We start from the raw sequence: 20,455 nt of genomic DNA, 5'->3' as shown, positions 1-20,455 counted from the left end.
TTATTATTTATGGCTATTTTGCCTGAGTGCATTATCTATGCACCCACCATGTGGATGCCTGATGCCTAAAGAGGTGTCCCTAGAACTTGTGAGCTGTCATATAGGTGCTGGGAATCAGATGTGGGTCTTCTGGAAGAGCTGCCAATGTTCTTTTCTGCTGAGCCATCTCCAGCCCATTTTATTTCTTTTAAAGATGTTACTAAGTTGGTTGTGGAGATTAAGTCAAGAGCATCATAGCTTTGAAGCCAACTCCTGGGTTGTCCTGCTCTGTAGTTGCCACATGAAATGCAGGTTTTTTTTCTACTGTTCTCTCAGTATAATTAGTTATGGAGTGAGTATTTCTCAGATAATTGCTGTTCCTTTTAAAGTATATATGAAACAGATGTGGGTTTAGTGTTTGGTAACAATGGGGTTTATAGGTATCTTCCCCTTCTTCTGGTGCCTCCCTGCCCCTTCCCCCCGTTTTTTCTTTGAGACAGGGTTTCTCTGTGTAACCTAGGCTGTCCTAGAACTCTAGTCGCTGCCCTCCAATTCCAGAGTGCTGGGATCAAAGGTGTATACCACCACCACCCAGATTTTTTGTTTATTTTGGGCTTTTTGTTTTCATTTTTTTTTTAAGTCAAAGGATTTCATAGCCCTGGTTATGGAATTCAGTTTTGTAGACCAGGCTGGCCTTGAACTCAGAGTTCCACCTGTCTCTGTCTGTCTACCAGGGACTCATGCGTGCTTTGCTACTGACTTTATCACAAGCACTTTAATTCTGTTTTATTTTTCTCCTCATATTTCCAGTTATTTTGTTCATATTTTAGGTATTTATTTTGAGGAAGCCTTAAAGTAGAGCTTGACCTTGTGATCCTGCCCCCGTACCACTATTCCTGTTCTTAGAGCGCGAACTCATGGCTTTATGTGACCTTCCCCCATACCCACCATACCTATTCATAGCGCACTCATGGCTTTGTGTGATCCTCCCCTGTACCACCATGCCTGTTCATAGAGTGCGCATTCATGGCTTTGTGCATACAAGGGAAGCTAGATACTGGATATGCTCTTTTCTCTCTCTTCACTATATTGTAGTAATCTTCAATTGCTTTACTATTGGGAATCTAATTGTTCCATTTTTGTTTTTGTTTCACAGTTTTCAGCAGTATGATTATTTAACATGCTTTTTGGTAAATCATGACTTATATCATGTTTCCTATAACTGATTAGAAGTTTTACTGTAATTTATCATTGCTCATGTATAAATGTAATTATGAATCTCTACTTTGCAGGATGTAAGTTGTCCAATAAGGCAAATTCCTACTGGTAAAAAGCAGGTGCCTTTGAATCCTGACCTCAACCAAATAAAACCAGGAAATTTACCATCCCTGGCAGTTTCCAGTAATGAATTTGAACCTAGTAACAGCCATATGGTGAAGTCTTACTCACTACTATTTAGAGTAACTCGTCCAGGAAGAAGAGAATTTAATGGAATGATTAATGGAGAAACCAATGAAAATATTGGTAATTTTATTTCTGTAATTTCATTAGATTTTATTGGATATCAAAGTAGTTAGTGAAAATATTTGCACTAGTATTTCTTCATAATATATAGAATTGTGTATAAAGTGTTGTTTTGTTTTTCTTGAAATAACCTTCACTTTCTGCTAGGTGTGGTAGTTTGTGCCTGTAATCCAAGTGCTCAGAAAGCTGAGTCACTACAACATGAGTTTGAGGCTTGCCTGGCTGCACTGTACAAAAACAAACCATAAAACCCTGTTTCTTTCCAAAGTTGGAGAGACTGTTCTATTGTTATTTTGCTATGCTAGAGATTGCCCTAGAGCCTTCCTCATGCTAGGTGTCTGTCCGCTCACTACTTAGGTTAAACCTGAGCTTTCCTTTTTTTTGTCTTCCTCCAGCATTTTTCTCTTCCCCTCCTTCTTTCCTTCCCTGCCACTTTTCCTTTCTTCCTTGCCTCTTTCCCTCTCCTTATCTTTTTCTCTCTTCTTACTTTCTTGCTTTTTTCCATTTTCTATTGATACATGGTCTCACCATTGCCTCAACTAGTCTTCAGACTCGACCCATCCTTCTAGCTTAGCTTTCAGAGTGCTGGAACTACAGGTGCATGCCATTGTACTATCTTGAACATGAGCAGTATAATATATATTGCATTGATCCTGTACCCATTCCTTTCTTCCAGCAGATCTGAATTCATCTTTGAGATAATCATACAGTTGTTGTATAGCTGCCTACAGTCAATACAAAGATAAACATTATCTGAAGCCTTACAACCCAGTTTAGGGAGAGAGATATGGAATAAATAATTGCATTGAAATGAACAGTAGTATAACAGAGGTATATGTGGAGTACTGTTTAAAAGTTATTATAAGGAGGTGGAGAGCTCCTTTTAAACACTCTTAAAAGAGACTTGCTGCTCTTCAGAGGATCCACATTTGGTTCTCATCACCCACGTGGCAGTTAACTGCTGTCTATAACTCCAGTTCTAAAGGATCTGACACTCTGTTCTGGCCTTCATGGGCACTATGTGCAAATGGTACACAAACATAAATGAAGCAAAACCACTCATAAAATAAAAACAAATCTCTTTTTAGATTCTTATAATGGAACTCTGTGTGAAGTAATGAGGAGCCTACCTAGCATGAATCATTCCAAACAAGTTAGCATTTGCAAGGATGAATTCTGATGGTCAGTGTTGTCAGGAAATAAGGGCAGACCCAGCTGAGTTATACAGACCTATTGTCCCAGCACTCAGACCAATTGAGTTGAAAGCCAGCCAATGCATAGCCATTTCCAAACCAGCCTGTGCTGTATTTTAAGCTCATCTTGTAGAAAAATAAAGATGGACATAATACATGTTAAAAATCCAAAGTTGAAACAAATGAGTGTGAATATTGAAACATGTAATTTGTATCTCATTTGGATAAAGTAGCACATTTTACCTTACAACATTAAAAGGGACCATATATTGCAGATGGTACACTTTTTTTTAAGTAATTGATTTACAAAAAAATTTATTTAATTCAGATGTCAGTGAAGAAGTTCCAGCCAGAAGAAAACGAAATCGGGACGATGGGGAAAAGACATTTGTTGCACAGATGACAGTGTTTGACAAAAACAGGTAATATTGACGGTCAAATAAGGCTTCCCGTATTCTGCAAATGTTTTTATTCTGAAGGAGAATAACTGGTATTGCTTATGTTTGTTCTAATAAATGGAAAAACAAATTTGCAAATAACTGAGTTTTTCTCTAGCATATAGAGAGCAGTAAGCAGAGCTAAGGAACTATGAGTGACTCAGTTCAAATTGTTGATTCAACAAGTGTTTTCTGAGTGCCTGCTCTTTTTTGTTTGGTTTGGTTTGGGTTGGGTTCCCCCCCCCCCCCGAGACAGGGTTTCTCTGTAGCTGTGGAGCCTGTCCTGGAACTCCCTCTGTAGAGCAGGCTGACCTCTAACTCACAGAGATCCACCTGTCTTTGCCTCCTGAGTGCTGAGATTAAAGGTATGTGCCGCCATCACCTGACTTGAGTGTCTGCTTTTTGACAAACACTTCTAACCGGTGAGGAGGCACAAAATCACTGTCTTTTTGTAGCTTACATCTAAATCTTAAAAAAAAAATGTTGGAGAATGGTGCCTGAGATATCATGATTTCTTATACTAGGCTGATTGCTGGTGCTTAGCAATAAAACTCAAGATAGTATATCAAAGTTTCCAGTTGTAAACAGCTAGAGGGCTGGCTGTAGCTCAGCTATAGCATGTGCTAACTTCACATGCACATGATCTGAGGTTTGATTCCCTAATATGGAGCCTAAGAGAGGAGAAAGCACAAAAGTAAATACACTGGAAAGCAGTGGAGTCTCATGTATAATGTACCTGTACTAGTCTTTGCTGATCCTGAGATTGTATTCTGTGCCACTAGGGGCACATTGTATTTTCTTTTTTCTTCTTTGTACTTCATATATATGCTAATATATTATTTTTTTAAGATTTATTTATTAAGTATACAGTGATCTGTCTGCATGCATGCCTGCAGGCCAGAAGAGGGCACCAGATCTCATTACAGATGGTTGTGAACCTCTATGTGGTTGCTGGGAATTGAACTCAGGACCTTTGGAAGAGCAGGCAGTGCTCTTAACCACTGAGCCATCTCTCCAGCCCTAATATATTCTTTATATGAAATAAACCTCTGGTTTTGTTTTAATTAAAAATGCTAGGAAACTAGATGAATTTTTCCTCATGGTTTAATTTTGAAAATTTAAATATGTATAGACATAAGTTCAAGAAATATTTGTGTAACATCCACATACCCTTTACCATTATTTGTAGTATTTTACCTCATTTGTTTTCTGTGTGTTTAATTTTTGTGCTGAACCGGTTGAATATATACTTCATCTCTACCTTGTTATGCTTGAAAATGTATCTCCAAATAACAAAGGCATTTCCTGATAACCACTTCCCTACACACAGCATGTCTGACAGTGGCTTCCCATTGACCTAGTAATGTCTTTAATTTTGTTTGGGATGGTCTTACTATTTATTTGGCCCAGGCTACTTTCAAACTCTTGATCCTCCTGCCTCAGTATTTAGAATGCTGGGAATACAAGCTGCCAAGTATCATTATGTTCAGCTCTTTTTGTTATTTTTGTTTCAAGTGATATTGGGTGTTGAACAAAGCCTTGTGAATGCTTCCCACCCCTTTCCCGTCATTTCTCCATGATATTCATTGGCACTTTTCTGTGAATAGGATTACTTCCCTCATTTTTAGGTGTTTTGTTTTTTAACCAATGTGAATTACGTTAGATTATATTTTTAGTGAGTTCATTTTTATCTGTTCATGTTGTTACTCATTTTAATGCTCAGATTATAAATTTGTTTAAAAGGAGCCCTTTCAAGCAGATTCCAGTATCTCTTTTTTTATATTTTTAAGTTTTCCTTATTCAAGACATAAAATCTCTTTTTCCTGAGAGCCGGGCGGTGGTGGCGCACGCCTTTAATCCCAGCACTCGGGAGGCAGAGGCAGGCGGATCTCTGTGAGTTCGAGACCAGCCTGGTCTACAAGAGCTAGTTCCAGGACAGGCTCCAAAGCTACAGAGAAACCCTGTCTCGAAAAACCAGAAAAAAAAAAAAATCTTTTTCCTAACACTTTGAGATTGTCTTTTCTTTCAGAAGTCCTGATATTGCTTTTAGTAAAGAATTATATTTATGAACCACAGCCTTTCTCAAAAAAAATATTTATTTATTTATTTATTTATTTATTTATTTATTTATTATGTATGCAATATTCTGTCTGCGTGTATTCCTGCAGGCCAGAAGAGGGCACCAGACCTCATTACAGATGGTTGTGAGCCACCATGTGGTTGCCGGGAATTGAACTCAGGACCTTTGGAAGAGCAGCCAGTGCCCTTAACCACTGAGCCATCTCTCCAGCCCCTGAACCACAGTCTTGAGACTAGATATATTAATTTTTTTTCTTCTAATCCTACATTGAAGTCTTTGAAAGATGAACCCAAATGTAAAAGACATGTAGAGGAAGTTTGAAATACTGAGCACAAAAGAAAAACCGAAGGCTTTCAGAGAACAAAGGCCACCTAACCAGAGTGAGACTGTCTATGATAGACAGAAGTGGTGTCTCATGCCTATAATCCCAACTACTGCAGAGCCTAAACAATAGGCTTATTTCACCTAAGATAATTAAGGCCAGTCTCCAAAAATGTGACAGATGGGGAAGTTACTTTGAAATCATATGTTCAGAGTTCTTATTTCTATGTTATAAAACTATTGTGCAGCTCTGAAGGGCTGCAGCCTCAGGAAAGTGAAGTTCTCGGTACATCTTACCTTTCATTGTCTAATTGGACTAAAATGACTAAAGAGAAGCCATGTTCTTCCTATGTGAAATCAGTTGTTACCATGGTAAAGGAAAGTTTTTAGAATAGTAGTGAATGCCAGTGTTTAAGAATGGAAGTAATAGGGTTGAAAAGATGGCTCAAAGGTTAAGAGCCCTGGTTGCTCTTCTAGAGGTCCTGAGTTCAATTCACAGCAACCATCTAGCAGTTCACAACCATCTGGTAATGACATGGTGCCCTCTTCTGGCATGCAAGCATACCTGCAGGCAGAACACTGTATACTTAATAAGTAAGTAAAAAGCTTAACAAAAAGAATGGAAGTAATATATAAATCATACAACATATATTAGAACTATGTTTTATCCACACATGTTAGAACTATGGCGTATAATTTTCTTGACTGATTGATTCCTTCATTCATGAAATATTTACTGAGCTCCTTTATGTGCCAGGTTTCCGTGGGTACCCGTAGTTCACAGGTTTGTTGAATCCTTAGTTTCCTGAGCAAATGTGAAGGTTCCAGTTCAGACACCAACGAGCATATTTTGTAATAATTCCCTAAGGAAGAATTTTCACACTGCTGTTGTGCTGATTTCAAAAGTATAAAACTTACATGGCCCATTTATACTTAATATATGAAATTAACTAGGTTTTGAGACTTTAGGAATATTATAGTTCATATTTTTAAAGTTATGTCTAGCTACAGTAATACAATTCTCTATAATTATAATTGCTTTTTATTAATATTGTTTTTCTCAGAGCTGGAATGTAAATAATTTAAACTCCTGCTGTGTATGTAAGGTAGTATACAAATTTAATGCTTTTTAATGTAAATATGGAGTGTAGACTTTGTCCTTAAAATAATACACTGTTTACTTTATAAAGTATATGTGTTTCTCTAACAGGCGTTTACAGCTTTTAGATGGGGAATATGAAGTAGCCATGCAGGAAATGGAAGAATGTCCAATAAACAAGAAAAGAGCAACATGGGAAACTATTCTTGATGGGAAGGTATGAATGAATGACTTAGAAGATTAAACACACTTTAGTTGTCAACTCTTATTTTGATTGATGTTTTCTTACCCAAATGCAAATTATATTAGAAATAAGGAGTCTCTGTTTCTTGTTTTTACATTAAGCAATTATTTTACTTATTTGTGAGATAGGGTATTAACTATACAGCTCTGACTTTCTTGGAACTCTATAAACAAACAAACCATGTTGGTCTCAAAGGCACAAAGATTTCCCTGCCTCCCACCAAATGATGGATTAAAGACATTGCACCTCCACATTTTACATTTACTTACCTAAACACCGTCATCAGGTTTGGTGTGAAGTGCCTTTACCCACCAAGCCGTGTTGCTTGCCCTAAGAGTCCTTTGATCTAAATACTTAGAAAAAATACAAGTAAAATGGCCCAGTCAGAAAATGTAATGGAGGGCATTGTGCTTAAGAACCTAGCTAGCTATTGGCCAGTGGTGGCACATACCTTTAATCCCAGCACTGGGGAGGCAAAGGCAGGCGATTTCTGTGAGTTCAAGGCCAGCCTGGTCTACAAAGTGAGTTCTAGGACAACCAGGACTGTTTTAATAGAGAGAAATCCTGTTTCAAAAAGCAAGAAAAAAAATCCTGGCTATTTGAGTCCTATCTCTGATGTTAAATTTGTGACATTTGATAAGTAAACTTATATGTCTTGTTTCTTCTGTAAAATGAGGGCTACAATGGAAAGATTTAATAGGATAATAAATATGCATGTGTCTGGCGTTCAATATTTGCTCAATGAGTATTATATGCACTATTTTATATGTTACATTCATAGTGACAGCAAGTAACATGTAATAACTAGTAATAAGTTTATTGAGAAATCTGTAAAAATTAGATAAATCACAGCCAATATAACATTTAAGTTTTTTATTTGTTTGTTTGGTTTTTTTTTTTTTTTTTTTTTTTTTTTTTTTTTTTTTTTTTGGATGCAGTTTTCTGAAACTCACTCTGTAGACCAGGCTGGTCTTGAACTCAGAGATCTGCCTGCATCTGTCCCCTGAGTGCTGGGATTAAAGGCATGTGCCACTATTGCCCAGCAAGGGAAGATGTTCTTCAAAATTGGTTTCTGCCTCTTAAGAAATTTAGCCTATAGTTCCAGTGCTTAGGAATCTGAGTAGTGAAGGATGAAAAGTTCTAGGTCAGCATGAGTTACATAACACCACAGTATTATCAAAAAAGAAAAAACATAGCCTGGCGGTGGTGGCACATGTCTTTATTCCAGCACTTTGGAGGCAGACAGAGTTTCTGTGTAACAGATCTGGCTGTCCTAGCACTGCTTTGTAGACTAGCCTGTCCTCAAACTCCGCCTGCCTCTACCTCCCTGGCACTGGGTTTATAGGTGTGCACCACCACCGTACAGCTGAAAAATCTGAAATCTGGCTGTTATGTGTCATTGTTTCCACATAATAATTCAACATTTGTTGTAAATAGCTGCCATTGCATACTGCTTGAGCTTTCCCTTTCTCTAGTGATGACTTGAGTACTCTATATATTATTTGGCTGTGCTTACTAGCTTTTGGACTTTAAAAGTAAATGTATTTGGCTAGAGAGATGGTCCAGAGGTTAAGATCATGTACTGTTCTTCCAGAGAATCTAATTGCAATTCCCAGCACCAATGTTGGGCACTGGACTCCATCACCAGGGTGTCTTTGGCTTTATTTGGCACTGCACTGAAGCGTGAACCTGTGCCCGTTATTTAATTTAAAAAGTTGTATTGGTTTTAAATAAATTTACATTGACATATTACACTTGATCTTAGCCAAAAGGCCGAGCAGTGATCATGTTGACATATTACAATGAATATTTTTTATTCCTCCAGTGTTGATGTTGTCATAACTCTTCTCATTGCTTCTGTTTGTTTCTTGGTTCAGCGGCTGCCTCCATTTGAAACATTTTCTCAGGGACCTACATTGCAATTCACTCTTCGTTGGACAGGAGAAAGCAACGATAAGTCTACAGCTCCTGTTGCCAAGCCTCTTGCCACTAGAAATTCAGAGAGCCTCCATCAGGAAAATAAGCCTGGTTCTGTTAAACCTGCTCAAACTATTGGTAAAAACATCATTGCTATCAAAATATTATATTTTTGTTACATGTAATTAATCAGGAAATGCTGTTTGATTTATTAAGTAGTCTATTGTTAACTGTGATCAATTAGAATTTGCTTATACAAAGTGTAAAGTTCTGGGTTAAAGGACTAATTAATCCCTTTTCTAGAACCATTTGTGGTGGATATTTCTGGGAATCTCACTTTTTCTTTAATATATATATTTAGTATATGTGTAGTATGCTTACCATATATAACACCTTCAGATGGGTCTGTAAATATCCTTGTGTCAGTTTAAAATAAAATTTTCCACTAATTTGTCTCATATAGGAAATATGCTTTTCAATGCATTATTAGAATGTAAAAGAGTTGGGTTGCGTAGATTATTTGCCTGGCATACACATGGCCCTGGCTTCAATCTCTCATACTGCCACTAAAGAACATGTACAAGCAGAGCTCTGCTATGTTCAGTCCTGACTTCTTTTAGATCTGTCTAATAAAAACACTGCCTTTGATGGTAGAGCATTAGACTTTTCTTTGACTCTGCATGATCATGTGCAGGTGACTGGAAAGGATGAGAGACAAAAGTGACTTGTTGTAAATGTCTTTAATTGCAGTGCTTGGGGGAGCACAGGCAGGTTGAGGCCTTACAAGTATTCATAGAGCCCCGTCTGCTTGCTGTGCAAGCCTTGTCAACCTGAACTAATTCTCAAATCCCATGTGATGTGAAAAGAAGAAAATTACTCCTGAAAGTTGTTCTCTGGCTTCCACACATGTACCTGAGTGTTAAACTCACTGTACACAAAGATAATAAAGAAATGATCTGTGCTGTGGGAAATATTTCCTGAGTAATTTGTGGTTTAGGCACTTTTCAAAATACTCTTTAAGCTAGTGAAATGGGCAAAAACCCACAGGGAGCCTCAAACAAAGCTTGATGACGGAATTGTATTTGTGGGTCTTTAGTTTTGTCGCACAACACACTAAATTAAGTAATTTTCCATTAAGTCTGAAAAAATACACTAAAATCAACTTTAAGGGTTATTTTGGGGTTTGAAGTGAATATAAAACAATCAGTTTTCACTTTCTGATAAGCTAGCTCTTAGAGGATGACTGCTTGCTAATGTGCACAAATAATCCCTCCAAACACTGTCATGGCAGCAGGTGAAAGAATGTGTGAGGGCCTGAGTTCAACCACAGCACCACCCAAAACAAAACAAAAACACCCGTGACTTTGAAGTATTTCAAAACTTTGTGGTAACTACATAGAGTTTCTTTGGTATTATTTTTATTATGGTTTAAGATATCAGAGGATAGTCCAGGTTTGGTGGCTTGTGTCTTTAATCCCATCACTTGGCAGAAGCAGGCAGAATTTCTAAGTTAAAAGGCCAGCCTCATCTACAGAGTTAGTTCCAGGATAGCTAGGGCTCTGTTATATGGAGAAACTTGTCTTGAAAAAATAAAAGCAAAGCCAGGCAGTGGTGGCATATGCCTTTATTACCAGTATTTAGGAGGCAAAGGCAGGCAGATCTCTGAGTTCAAGGCCAGCCTGGTCTACAGAGGGAGTTCCAAGAGAACACTCCAAAGCTACAGAGAAATTCTTTCTCAAAAAAACAAAAAAAAAGAAAGAAAAATAAAAATATATTGAGGAAGTTCTTTGACTGTTTTGTGCGTTTTTTAAGAATCTCGATATAAACTCATCCCTGATTACTAATCAAATATTAAATAATGTTTTCCTAGTGTATCTTCCTTTGTTGAAGGAAGAGCAGAAATACCAAATACCACAGTTATAAATCTTTATTTAATAATTTTGGCAAGATACTTTATAGATGAGTCTTTCCATCAAATAAACAGGTTTATATTTTCAGCTGTTAAAGAGACACTGACTGCAGAGCTGCAAACAAGGAAAGAAAAGGATATTTCGAATGAAAATCGCCAGAAATTAAGAATATTTTATCAGGTAAGCACAACTGGCTGGTTCATTTTACGTAATTGTGAAATAGAATTTTGTATTTGAATATTTTTTGCATTAAACATTTTAGAGAAGATAATGAAACAGTGCTTAGAAATGTGCAAGTTGTAAGCTTGACACTTTTTTTTGTTTTTAGTTCCTTTATAACAATAATACAAGACAACAGACGGAAGCCAGAGATGACCTGCACTGCCCTTGGTGCACTCTCAACTGCCGTAAGCTGTACAGTTTACTCAAGCATCTGAAACTCTGCCATAGCAGATTTATCTTCAATTACGTAGTAAGTAGTTTTTCTTGCTTGCTTACCAATAGTACACATCATGCATAGAATAACTGTAGAAAAATTGCACTTTGCAGGTAAATAGTAGGAGTTCTGTCCAGATTACAGTGCGTGATTGAGTTTATTGTATTTATGTTGAATAATAATAAATATTTTTATATGCCATATATTCATTGAATATCATTAAGGGAAATTTCCTTCTTGAGAAAGAGATACTTTGTACAAAGTCACCAAACCAATAAATAAGATCAATAAATTTTAATTTGCTTTTTGTGGGGTTTTGTTTTTTAAAACCAAGTCTTATTTGTAGCTAGGTTCCCCTGTCTTCCTGTCTCTGCTTCCTAGGAATGGAGATTAGAGGTGGCATCACCATGCCTGTTCTCCTTCCTTCCTTCCTTCCTTCCTTCCTTCCTTCCTTCCTTCTTTCCTTCCTTCCTGTTTTTTTTGTTTGTTTTGTTTGTTTTTTTAACTCTTATAGATGGCTTTGTTTGTTTATTATGTATACAATATTCTGTCTACGTGCATGCCTGATTACAGATGGTTGTGAGCCACCATGTGGTTGCCAGGAATTGAACTCAGGACCTTTGGAAGAGCAAGCAATGCTCTTAACCGCTGAGCCATCTTTCCAGCCCTTTTTTTGTTTTTTTTTTTTTTTTTTTTTTTTTTTTTTTTTTTTTTTTTTTTTTTTTTAGTCTTCTGGTGTGCTTTTCTATCATGCTGATGTTTCTCTTACCTTAGTTTTCAAAACATTAAGAAGAATGTTTGTAGGGTATAGGCTTATTAATATTTTCTTTCCTAAACATCCTGTTTTTGTTTTTTATTTGTTACAGTATCATCCAAAAGGTGCTAGGATAGATGTCTCTATCAATGAGTGTTATGATGGTTCCTATGCAGGAAATCCTCAGGATATTCATCGCCAACCTGGATTTGCTTTTAGTCGTAATGGACCAGTAAAGAGAACACCTATAACACACATTCTTGTGTGCAGGTAAGCATGTGCATGAGTGTGTGTCAATTTGTAGAAGTTGATTCTATGCTCCCACCATGTGGGTCCGAGGGATTATATTTAGTCAGTCAGGCTTGGCAGAATATACCCTACTTTTGTTGATCTCCCTAGACCCTGTTTTATTGGGTTTTTCCTCTTTTACTTTGAACCTTCCAAGTTGTATTGTTGGTGTGCTACTGAGGATTAAGCCCAGGGCTGTGTGAATGCAAGAGAAAACACTATTGTTGTAGCCCTTTCTTCAAGTATTTTTGCATTTAATCAATCCTATCTAGATAGATTTTTTTGTTGTTGGTGGTGTTTTTGTTGTTGTTCTTTCAAGACAGGGTTTCTCTGTGTATCCCTGGTTATCCTGGAACTCACTCTGTAGATCAGGTTGGCCTCGAACTCACAGAGATCCACTTACCTCTGCCTCCCAGGCGCCAGGGTTAAGGATGGCCTGCAGGCAATAATTTACTAATGTTGCTACTCCTTCATTGATTTGTGGACTTAGCAAATTCTTTACATTGGGGCTAGAGAAATGGCTCGATGGTTAAAATCACTTGCTCTTGTAGAGGACCCAGGTCTGTGTATATACATACAAAGAATCTGCAGAGAAGGAATATACTCTACTTCGGTAATATGAAATGCAAATAATTCTATCTGTGTCACCCAAGGTGCCATCTGATGCTATCCCAAGAGAGCTGACATTATGAATCCTTTCATTGAACTTTATAAACACACAATAGGAGTGAGTTTGAAGGAGATTGTACTACTAAGTTTTATCTTCCTAAAACCTAAAAAACAAGCAGGAGCTCGTGGCACATGCCTTTAATGTTAGCACTTGGGAAGCAGAGGCAGGTGGATCTCAGTGAGTTCAAGGCCAGCCTGATCTACAAAGTGAATTCCAGAACAACCAAGGCAGTTGCACAGAAAAACCCTGCCTTAAGAAACTTGAAAATGAGAAAAGAAAAAGAAACCTAAAAAAGCAGAATTTTTACTTAGATGTGTATCTGCAACTATTTTTCTGGTTTTGCACTTTGTAAATAAATATACATGTGTTAGTATATTTATAATAAAACAAATACTGGGCTAGAGGGGTGACTCAGCCATCACAGACTAAGCTCACAACCAAAATAATATAATTATACTAAACAGATCTGATATATAAAATTAGTAATTTTTGTGACAGTTTTGCTATATAATACACTGGAATTTATGTGTAAGTAAATACCATTTGCATGTGGGTACCCAAGAAGGCAGAAGATGGTGTCAAATCCCCTGAAACTGGAAATAGGCTCTTGTGATCTACCTCATGTGGATGTTGGCAACTGATCTTGGATCTTCTGCGGGCACACATTTTCTGTTGTTGTTTTGTTTTTGTTTTTGTTTTTCAAGACAGGATTTCTCTGTAGCTTTGGAGCCTGTCCTGGAACTAGCTCTTGTAGATCAGGCTGGCCTCGAACTCACAGAGATCTGCCTGCCTCTGTCTCCCAAGTGCTGGGATTAAAGGCTTGCTCCATCATCACCCAGCTTCTGCAAGCACATTTAACCACTGAACCATTACGGCATCTCACCTCAAATGTTTCCTTTTTTTTGTTGTGGCTGTTTTGTTATTTGGGTGTTTTTTTGGTTTTTGTTTTGTTTTGTTTATTTTTTGAGTTTTTTTTTTTTTTTTTTTTTTTGGTGGGGTGTTAGGTTTTGTTTTTTTGTGATGGGGTTTCTCTATGTAGTCCTAGCTGTCCTGTAATGCACTGTCCAGATAATGCTGCACCTCGAAGTTCTCACAGAGATCTACCTGTCTCTGCTTCCCAGGTGCTGGGATTAAAGGTGTGAGCTGCCACTATCTGATCCTTGTGTATATACATTTTTAACTTTTTTCTATTTTTTAAGTTTATTTTTCACACCCAGAAAGACACTTTTGTCCTTGAAACATTGATGCACTATAGTTCAGGCTTTGATCTCTAATTCTTGGGGGGAAATTGTCTTGTGTCCACTTTTTATTATATATTGAAAGAAAACAGGGCTGGAGAGATGACTCAGTGGTTAAGAGAATTGGCTGCTCTTCCAGAGAACCCAGGTTTGATTCTAGACACCTACATGGCAGCTCTCAACTCTCTGTGACACCAGTTCCAGGGAAGCCAACACTGTCACACAGATATACATGAGGACAAAAATATTAATGCATATAAAATAAAAATAGTTTTAAAAGAAAAGAAAGCAGTATTAAGGGGTTGCTGCCTCAAGTATTACTATGATTTTTGTTTTACAAAATAATCTAACAGATCTTGGCTCATGTTCAATATTGTATAAGGTATTGTATAAGGTATAGAAGTTGTCTTGTGTCAGCATTGATCTCTTTTCATTAGGCCAAAACGAACAAAAGCAAGCATGTCGGAGTTTCTTGAATCTGAAGATGGAGAAGTAGAACAACAAAGAACATACAGCAGTGGCCACAATCGCCTCTATTTCCACAGTGATACCTGCTTACCTCTCCGGCCACAAGAAATGGAAGTAGATAGTGAAGATGAAAAAGATCCAGAGTGGCTGAGAGAAAAAACCATTACTGTAATTACCACTATTTCCTTTCTCCTCAGCAGTGCTCATGCAAGTTTTGTGCTGTGTCATTTAAAAAGTTATTTAAGTATGGAAAGTATTATTTTCCCTCTGTGAGTTTGTATTGAGGACTTTGATTTCTTTTTTTCTTTTTATTGCTATGTTGTAACTTAGGATTTCCTTTCTAAGATAACTGTTTAAGTAAAACTTGGTGTTAAGAATGCTGCCAGGGCCGGGTGGTGGTGCACGCCTTTAGTCCCAGCGCCTGGGAGGCAGAGACAGGTGGATCTCTGTGAGTTCGAGAACAACCAGGGCTACACAGAGAAACCCTGCCTAGAAAGAAAAAAGAAATACTGTTTCTTTGCTACTTTTCAATTACAAAACGTGACAGCCTGTTTTTCTTAGAAATATTACTTATGTTATACATATGTAATAGATATTTTTCTTTTTCTTTCAGCAAATTGAAGAATTTTCTGATGTGAATGAAGGAGAGAAAGAAGTAATGAAACTGTGGAATCTCCATGTCATGAAGCATGGGTAGAGTGTTTCTGTTCCATTACTTCGTTCTTTTTGCTGCTCTCATTCTGAGTCTATGCAGTTTTTTTTTAGTTAATATTTTATGTGTATGAATGTTTTGCCTGTGTTTGTGTGTCTGTGTGCCTTCTGTGTGCCTGTGCCTCCAGGGGACAAAAGAGGGAGTCTGACCCTTGGAACCGGAATTAGATGTTTGTAAACTGCATTGTGGGTGCTGGGAATCGAACCCAGGTCCTCTACAAGAACAGGTACTGCTCTTTAACAACTGAGATATCTCTTCAGTACCCTCCTCCCATTTGTTTTGAGGCAGTGCCTCATGAAGCTTAGGCTAACTTTGAACTCCCTATAAAGCTAAGATGACCTTTAATCATTATACTCCAGCCTTCGTGGTAAGATTATAGGCTTGCAATATTGTGTGTGGCTCATCTTTTTTATTATTATTACTACTACTACTACTATGTGGGTGTTGACACACACAAGATGCCCTGTTCGTGTGTGAAGATCCTTTGGCATCAGTTGTCTCCTTTGATTGTTGATTCAAAGAACGTGACACAAGTGCTTTTCCACTGAGCCATCTGTACCCCTTTTCTGAGTAGACAGAAGATACCCCTGGCTCTCCTGGAACTCACTTTGTAGATCAGGCTATCCTTAAACTCACAAAGAGTTGCCTGCCTCAGTTTTCCAACTGCTGAGATTAAATTAGGCATGCAAGACCACACCGTCAAGGATCATTTTTTATGTTGTGCCCTGTGAAGATTGCAGGGAGTGTGGTAATGATAGGTGAATCACCTGTCATAATCTTAAACTTACTTTTGATATGTGTTCTAATATTACCCTCATCCAGAAGTGTATTAAGTGTATAAATTAATGAATTAACTAATGATGCTTTGAGAATGGGCTGCATTAATGGCCTTGATATTCTCAAGTATTTATATATGTGCATTTTCCATCAGTTACTACTAGTTGAGTCAAACACTAACATTCTGTGACTTTCTGTACGGGCATAATAATTCCAAAAACGTAACAGTGTGTCATTATTTTGTTTGGTTGTTTGAGATTGGGTCTCACATACCAGAAGCTGGACCTGAACTCATTTTCCTTCTATATTCTGGGATCATGGGTGTATATCACCTTGCTCGACTTTTTTACATTTTACACACACACACAAAGCGTCTTAGTATTTTTTAAGAGTGATCTTAAACTTGTGAGTTCAGCCCATTTTCTTACTTTTTTCTTTCCCTTTTTTTGGTGGTAGGATTTATGGATGTGTATGCTTGTGCATGTTTGGGGTAGGGGGTGTTTACCTTTGAAGGCCAAAAGATCAGATCCTTGGGGAAGGAGTCACCTGTGGTGGTAGGTTGTGATCCACTTTACATGGTTGCTGGGAACAAACTCAGGTCCTTTGTAGGAGCAACAGATGCTCTCAACCACTTAGCCATCACTTCAGCCCCTCATCCCATCCCCTTGACTCAGCATCCCGAATAGCTAAAACTATGGACATCTTCTACCTTCCTTGATTCCTTTTTTTTTTATTGCCAGTTAATACAAAAATAATGTGTACTTTAAAATTATGAAACTTAGATGTTGTGGGGTGCTTGCCCCACAAGAACGCTAACCTGGGGGCTGGAGAGATAGCTCAGTGGTTAAGAGCATTGCCTGCTCTTCCAAAGGTCCTGAGTTCAATTCCCAGCAACCATATGGTGGCTCACAACCATCTGTAATGAGGTCTGGCGCCCTCTTCTGGCCTTCAGGCATACACACAGACAGAATATTGTGTACTTAATTAATTAATTTTTAAAAAGACCGCTAACCTGAGATGAAACCCTTGAACAAATAGAAGTGTGAAAGGAAAGAACCCACTCCACAAAGATGTCCGACCCACATATGGAACTAGAAATCATTTTTTTTTTTAAATGATAAGGGACTGGAGAAAGACTCAGTGGCTAAGAGGAGAGCATCCACGTTCCATTCCTATCACCCACATGGTGGCTCACAGCTGTCTGTAATTCCTGGCACATATGGGGTACACAGGTGCACATACAGACAAAACATCCATATACATTTTAAAAGATAGTAATTGGATTAAATGTGTTTTTCTTTTTCCTGATACACCTATTTCAAGATGCAGTTTTAGACTGGGAGATATAGGCTGTGGTCTCAAGTAGACGGCTTGCCTGATGCACAAGGATCATCCTCACATCACTGAAGTCATGGTTTAGTCAGATTCCTCTCAATTATGTTCCAATTCTCTGATCTAAATCTGTAAGGATTATAGCTACTGAGGCTCCTGGTTAATTCCTATGCCTGCTTAGATCATGTTTCTTTAAATTCTAAACTACCTGGCTTAATTGTGGTCGAATTGTCATGTCTTGCTCAATTGTAGTTGAAATGTCATGTCTTGCTGGTGACTTTGTGTTAAGTCATTTTGCTAAGTTTGGGTGTGTTTGTCATGTTAAACATTGCTTATCTCTGTTTTCACAAAGGATTTGTATCACTATTAATGCTTTGTTTTTCTTGAATAGATTTATTGCTGACAATCAAATGAATCATGCCTGTATGCTGTTTGTAGAAAATTATGGACAGAAAATAATTAAGAAGAATTTATGTCGAAACTTCATGCTTCATCTAGTCAGCATGCATGACTTTAATCTTATTAGCATAATGTCAATAGATAAAGCTGTTACCAAGCTCCGGGAAATGCAGCAAAAACTAGAAAAAGGAGAATCTGCAACCCCTGCAAATGAAGAAATAACTGAGGAACAAAATGGGACAGCAAATGGATTCAATGAAACTAACTCAAAAGAGAAAGCTTTGGAATCAGATGGTGTCTCAGGGGTTCAAAAACAGAACAAGAAACAAAAACTCTGAGCTCCGACCCCGTGTTGTGGACACTGAAATTGCTTCTGGGGAATTCAGCCTCTAGGAAGAGTTGTGATTTTAGGTTGTTTGGTTTTTAATCATGGATTTGGAACAGGCAGTGTTAGATGAAGTCAGTGATTCCAGCACGGAGGTTCTGTGGGTCTGCTTCCCTTCTCGTGCTTATCAGCTTTAGTGATGTCAGCACCATTTGGTTTAGGCCTGAGAAGCAGTATTTCAAGGAATTGTTTTTAACTGCAACAACAGTCATCTTATGAAATATATTGAGTTAATCCAGAAATTTTACGTCTAAATTATAATACTTTTTGGATTTGTGACTGGCTGTTTTTCTGCTTTGTAATTATGAGATGTTTTCTGGGGAGGGAAAGTTGCCCTGTCATCCCCCCTAGAAATGGAGGGGTTTGTGAAATTGTTACATTACCACTTTTGCCCAAACGTTGACCCTGAATTCTGACATCAGTTCTACATTTGGATTAGAAAAATGCAAGTTCTGCCCCAGTTCTTGTTCAGTTTTAAAGTAGCATCCATTCACCTGCCTGTTGGAGATGACGCTAGCCCTCCAGGTGCAGTGTGCAGTACGAAGTTACCATTTGTTTTTCAAGTGGATAATTTTAGTGCTTGCTTACCCAATACATGTTTTTTTACTTGAACACGTTTTAGTTTTCTCTTACTAGGTAATCCCATGGAAAATTCTCCTGTGCACATCTTTGCATTAGGATTAAAGCAAGAAAACAGTTGGAGACTTTATAAGATGCCACTTTGGGGGTGGGGGAGAGGGTTTTCCCTGAGAATGAACCAGATGTTACACATTGTTTCCTGGTGATGTACTTTATGATTAGAATATCCAATGCAGATAAGCTGACTTGAATTGTTTTGAGCAATTTTCCCTGTGTTGTGTGTTTTACACACATTTTTATGGTTGGATTTTCTCCAACAGAAAGCGGTTTCACTACTGGCGTATTAATAAGCACCAATAGGTTTTTATTCCAACTCCAAGCACTGTGGTTGAATAACATCACCTCAATTTTTATTATCCTTTAAAGATATTGCATTTTCATATTTTATTTATAAAGGATCAATGCTGCTGTAAATACTGGTATTTTTAATGTTGTAATTTCATTCCACCACCATCAGATGCAGTTCCCTATTTTATTTGGTGAAGGGACACAAGCTTTCTCATGGTGTCTTCAGAGATTTATAAATGTAAATACTGATTTGGCTGGTCTTTACGATGTGTTTAACTGTGACGCTATTTAAATAGTGTGGATGTGATTTGTCATCCAGTATTAAGTTTTTAGTTTCTGGTTTTTGTGTTTAAAATATAGGGAAGAGGGAGCTGCAGTGTTGGCTGCTGGTGCCCTGGCTGGGAAGCTCTCCTCCTGACTTCACTGAGCTCTCGGTTGGCCACTGGGTGTGGGTTCTGAGCATTTCTCTTGGGCTTTAATTTGCTAAAGCTGTGCACATATGTAAAAAAAAAAAAAATAGATTATTTTAGGGAAGATGTAGATGTAGAATTATTGCTTATGTCATTTCTTAAGCAGTTATGCTCTTAATGCTTAAAAGAAGGCTAGCATTGTTTGCACAAAAAAAATTGGTGATTTCCCTCCCCTGAATAGTAATGAAATTACTTCTGTTGAGTAAACTTTTTATGTCATCTTATAATAAAAGCTGAAAAATCCCTTTGTTTCTATTTATAAAAAAAAAAAGCTTTTCTATATGTACCCTTGAAAACAGATTTTGAAGAAATCATGTAAGATGATGATAAAACATTTGAATGGTACAATAGATGTAAAAAAATTCAGTTTAAAAAGAAACGTTTGTTTTTACATTAAATGTTTATTTGAAATCAAATGATTTTGTACATAAAGTTCAATAATATAAAGCTGTATTCTATTTTTCTTCATTCATGGTTTCCATATGTACATTTAGAGTTTTGCTTAGATGGCTTAGGGAAGGATACAGAAAAGTACACTAGTTTGACGAAAGATCTAATAGGGAGTCAAGGGGTCAAAAAAAAAAAAAAAAAAAGGCTGTCAGCATTCCCAGGTGTATATGCTGTGTGTGGTGCTGAACTGGAGCCTTGCCATCCTAGCAGTGGCTCTGCTCTAGTTTCTCTATTGAGATAAATTCTATGCTTGAATTCATGAAAGATTATTGGCCCCAGATAATTTCCTAAGTATGTAATTCAAAGCAAAACGAGTAAATCACACCGATACCTTTAGTTGTAGATTTTGTGTGTGTGTGTGTGTGTGTGTGTTTTGGTTTTTTTGTTTTATTTTTATTTATTGGTTTTTCAAGACAGGGTTTCTTGTGTACCCCTGGCTGTCTTG

The 20,455-nt window shown here is 37.5% G+C and overlaps 1 protein-coding gene across 1 annotated transcript in view; it reads left to right on the top strand.

Annotated features, from left to right (window-relative positions):
* The window catches only part of Suz12 (SUZ12 polycomb repressive complex 2 subunit), a 42,013-nt gene extending 22,000 nt beyond the window's left edge, over nt 1-20,013 (top strand). The window contains exons 7-16 of the mRNA XM_038327960.1: nt 1,272-1,503; nt 3,025-3,118; nt 6,745-6,850; nt 8,755-8,932; nt 10,793-10,884; nt 11,033-11,176; nt 12,007-12,164; nt 14,528-14,726; nt 15,172-15,251; nt 17,771-20,013. Of these exons, the coding sequence (XP_038183888.1) occupies nt 1,272-1,503; nt 3,025-3,118; nt 6,745-6,850; nt 8,755-8,932; nt 10,793-10,884; nt 11,033-11,176; nt 12,007-12,164; nt 14,528-14,726; nt 15,172-15,251; nt 17,771-18,116 (1,629 nt within the window). The 3' untranslated portion in view covers nt 18,117-20,013. The remainder of the gene's footprint in view (nt 1-1,271; nt 1,504-3,024; nt 3,119-6,744; nt 6,851-8,754; nt 8,933-10,792; nt 10,885-11,032; nt 11,177-12,006; nt 12,165-14,527; nt 14,727-15,171; nt 15,252-17,770) is intronic.
* Nucleotides 20,014-20,455: the final 442 nt, after the last annotated feature.

Source organism: Arvicola amphibius, chromosome 4 (assembly GCF_903992535.2).
Source record: "Arvicola amphibius chromosome 4, mArvAmp1.2, whole genome shotgun sequence".
NCBI classification, from domain to species: domain Eukaryota; kingdom Metazoa; phylum Chordata; class Mammalia; order Rodentia; family Cricetidae; genus Arvicola; species Arvicola amphibius.
This window is presented reverse-complemented; position numbering and strand designations above follow the sequence as displayed.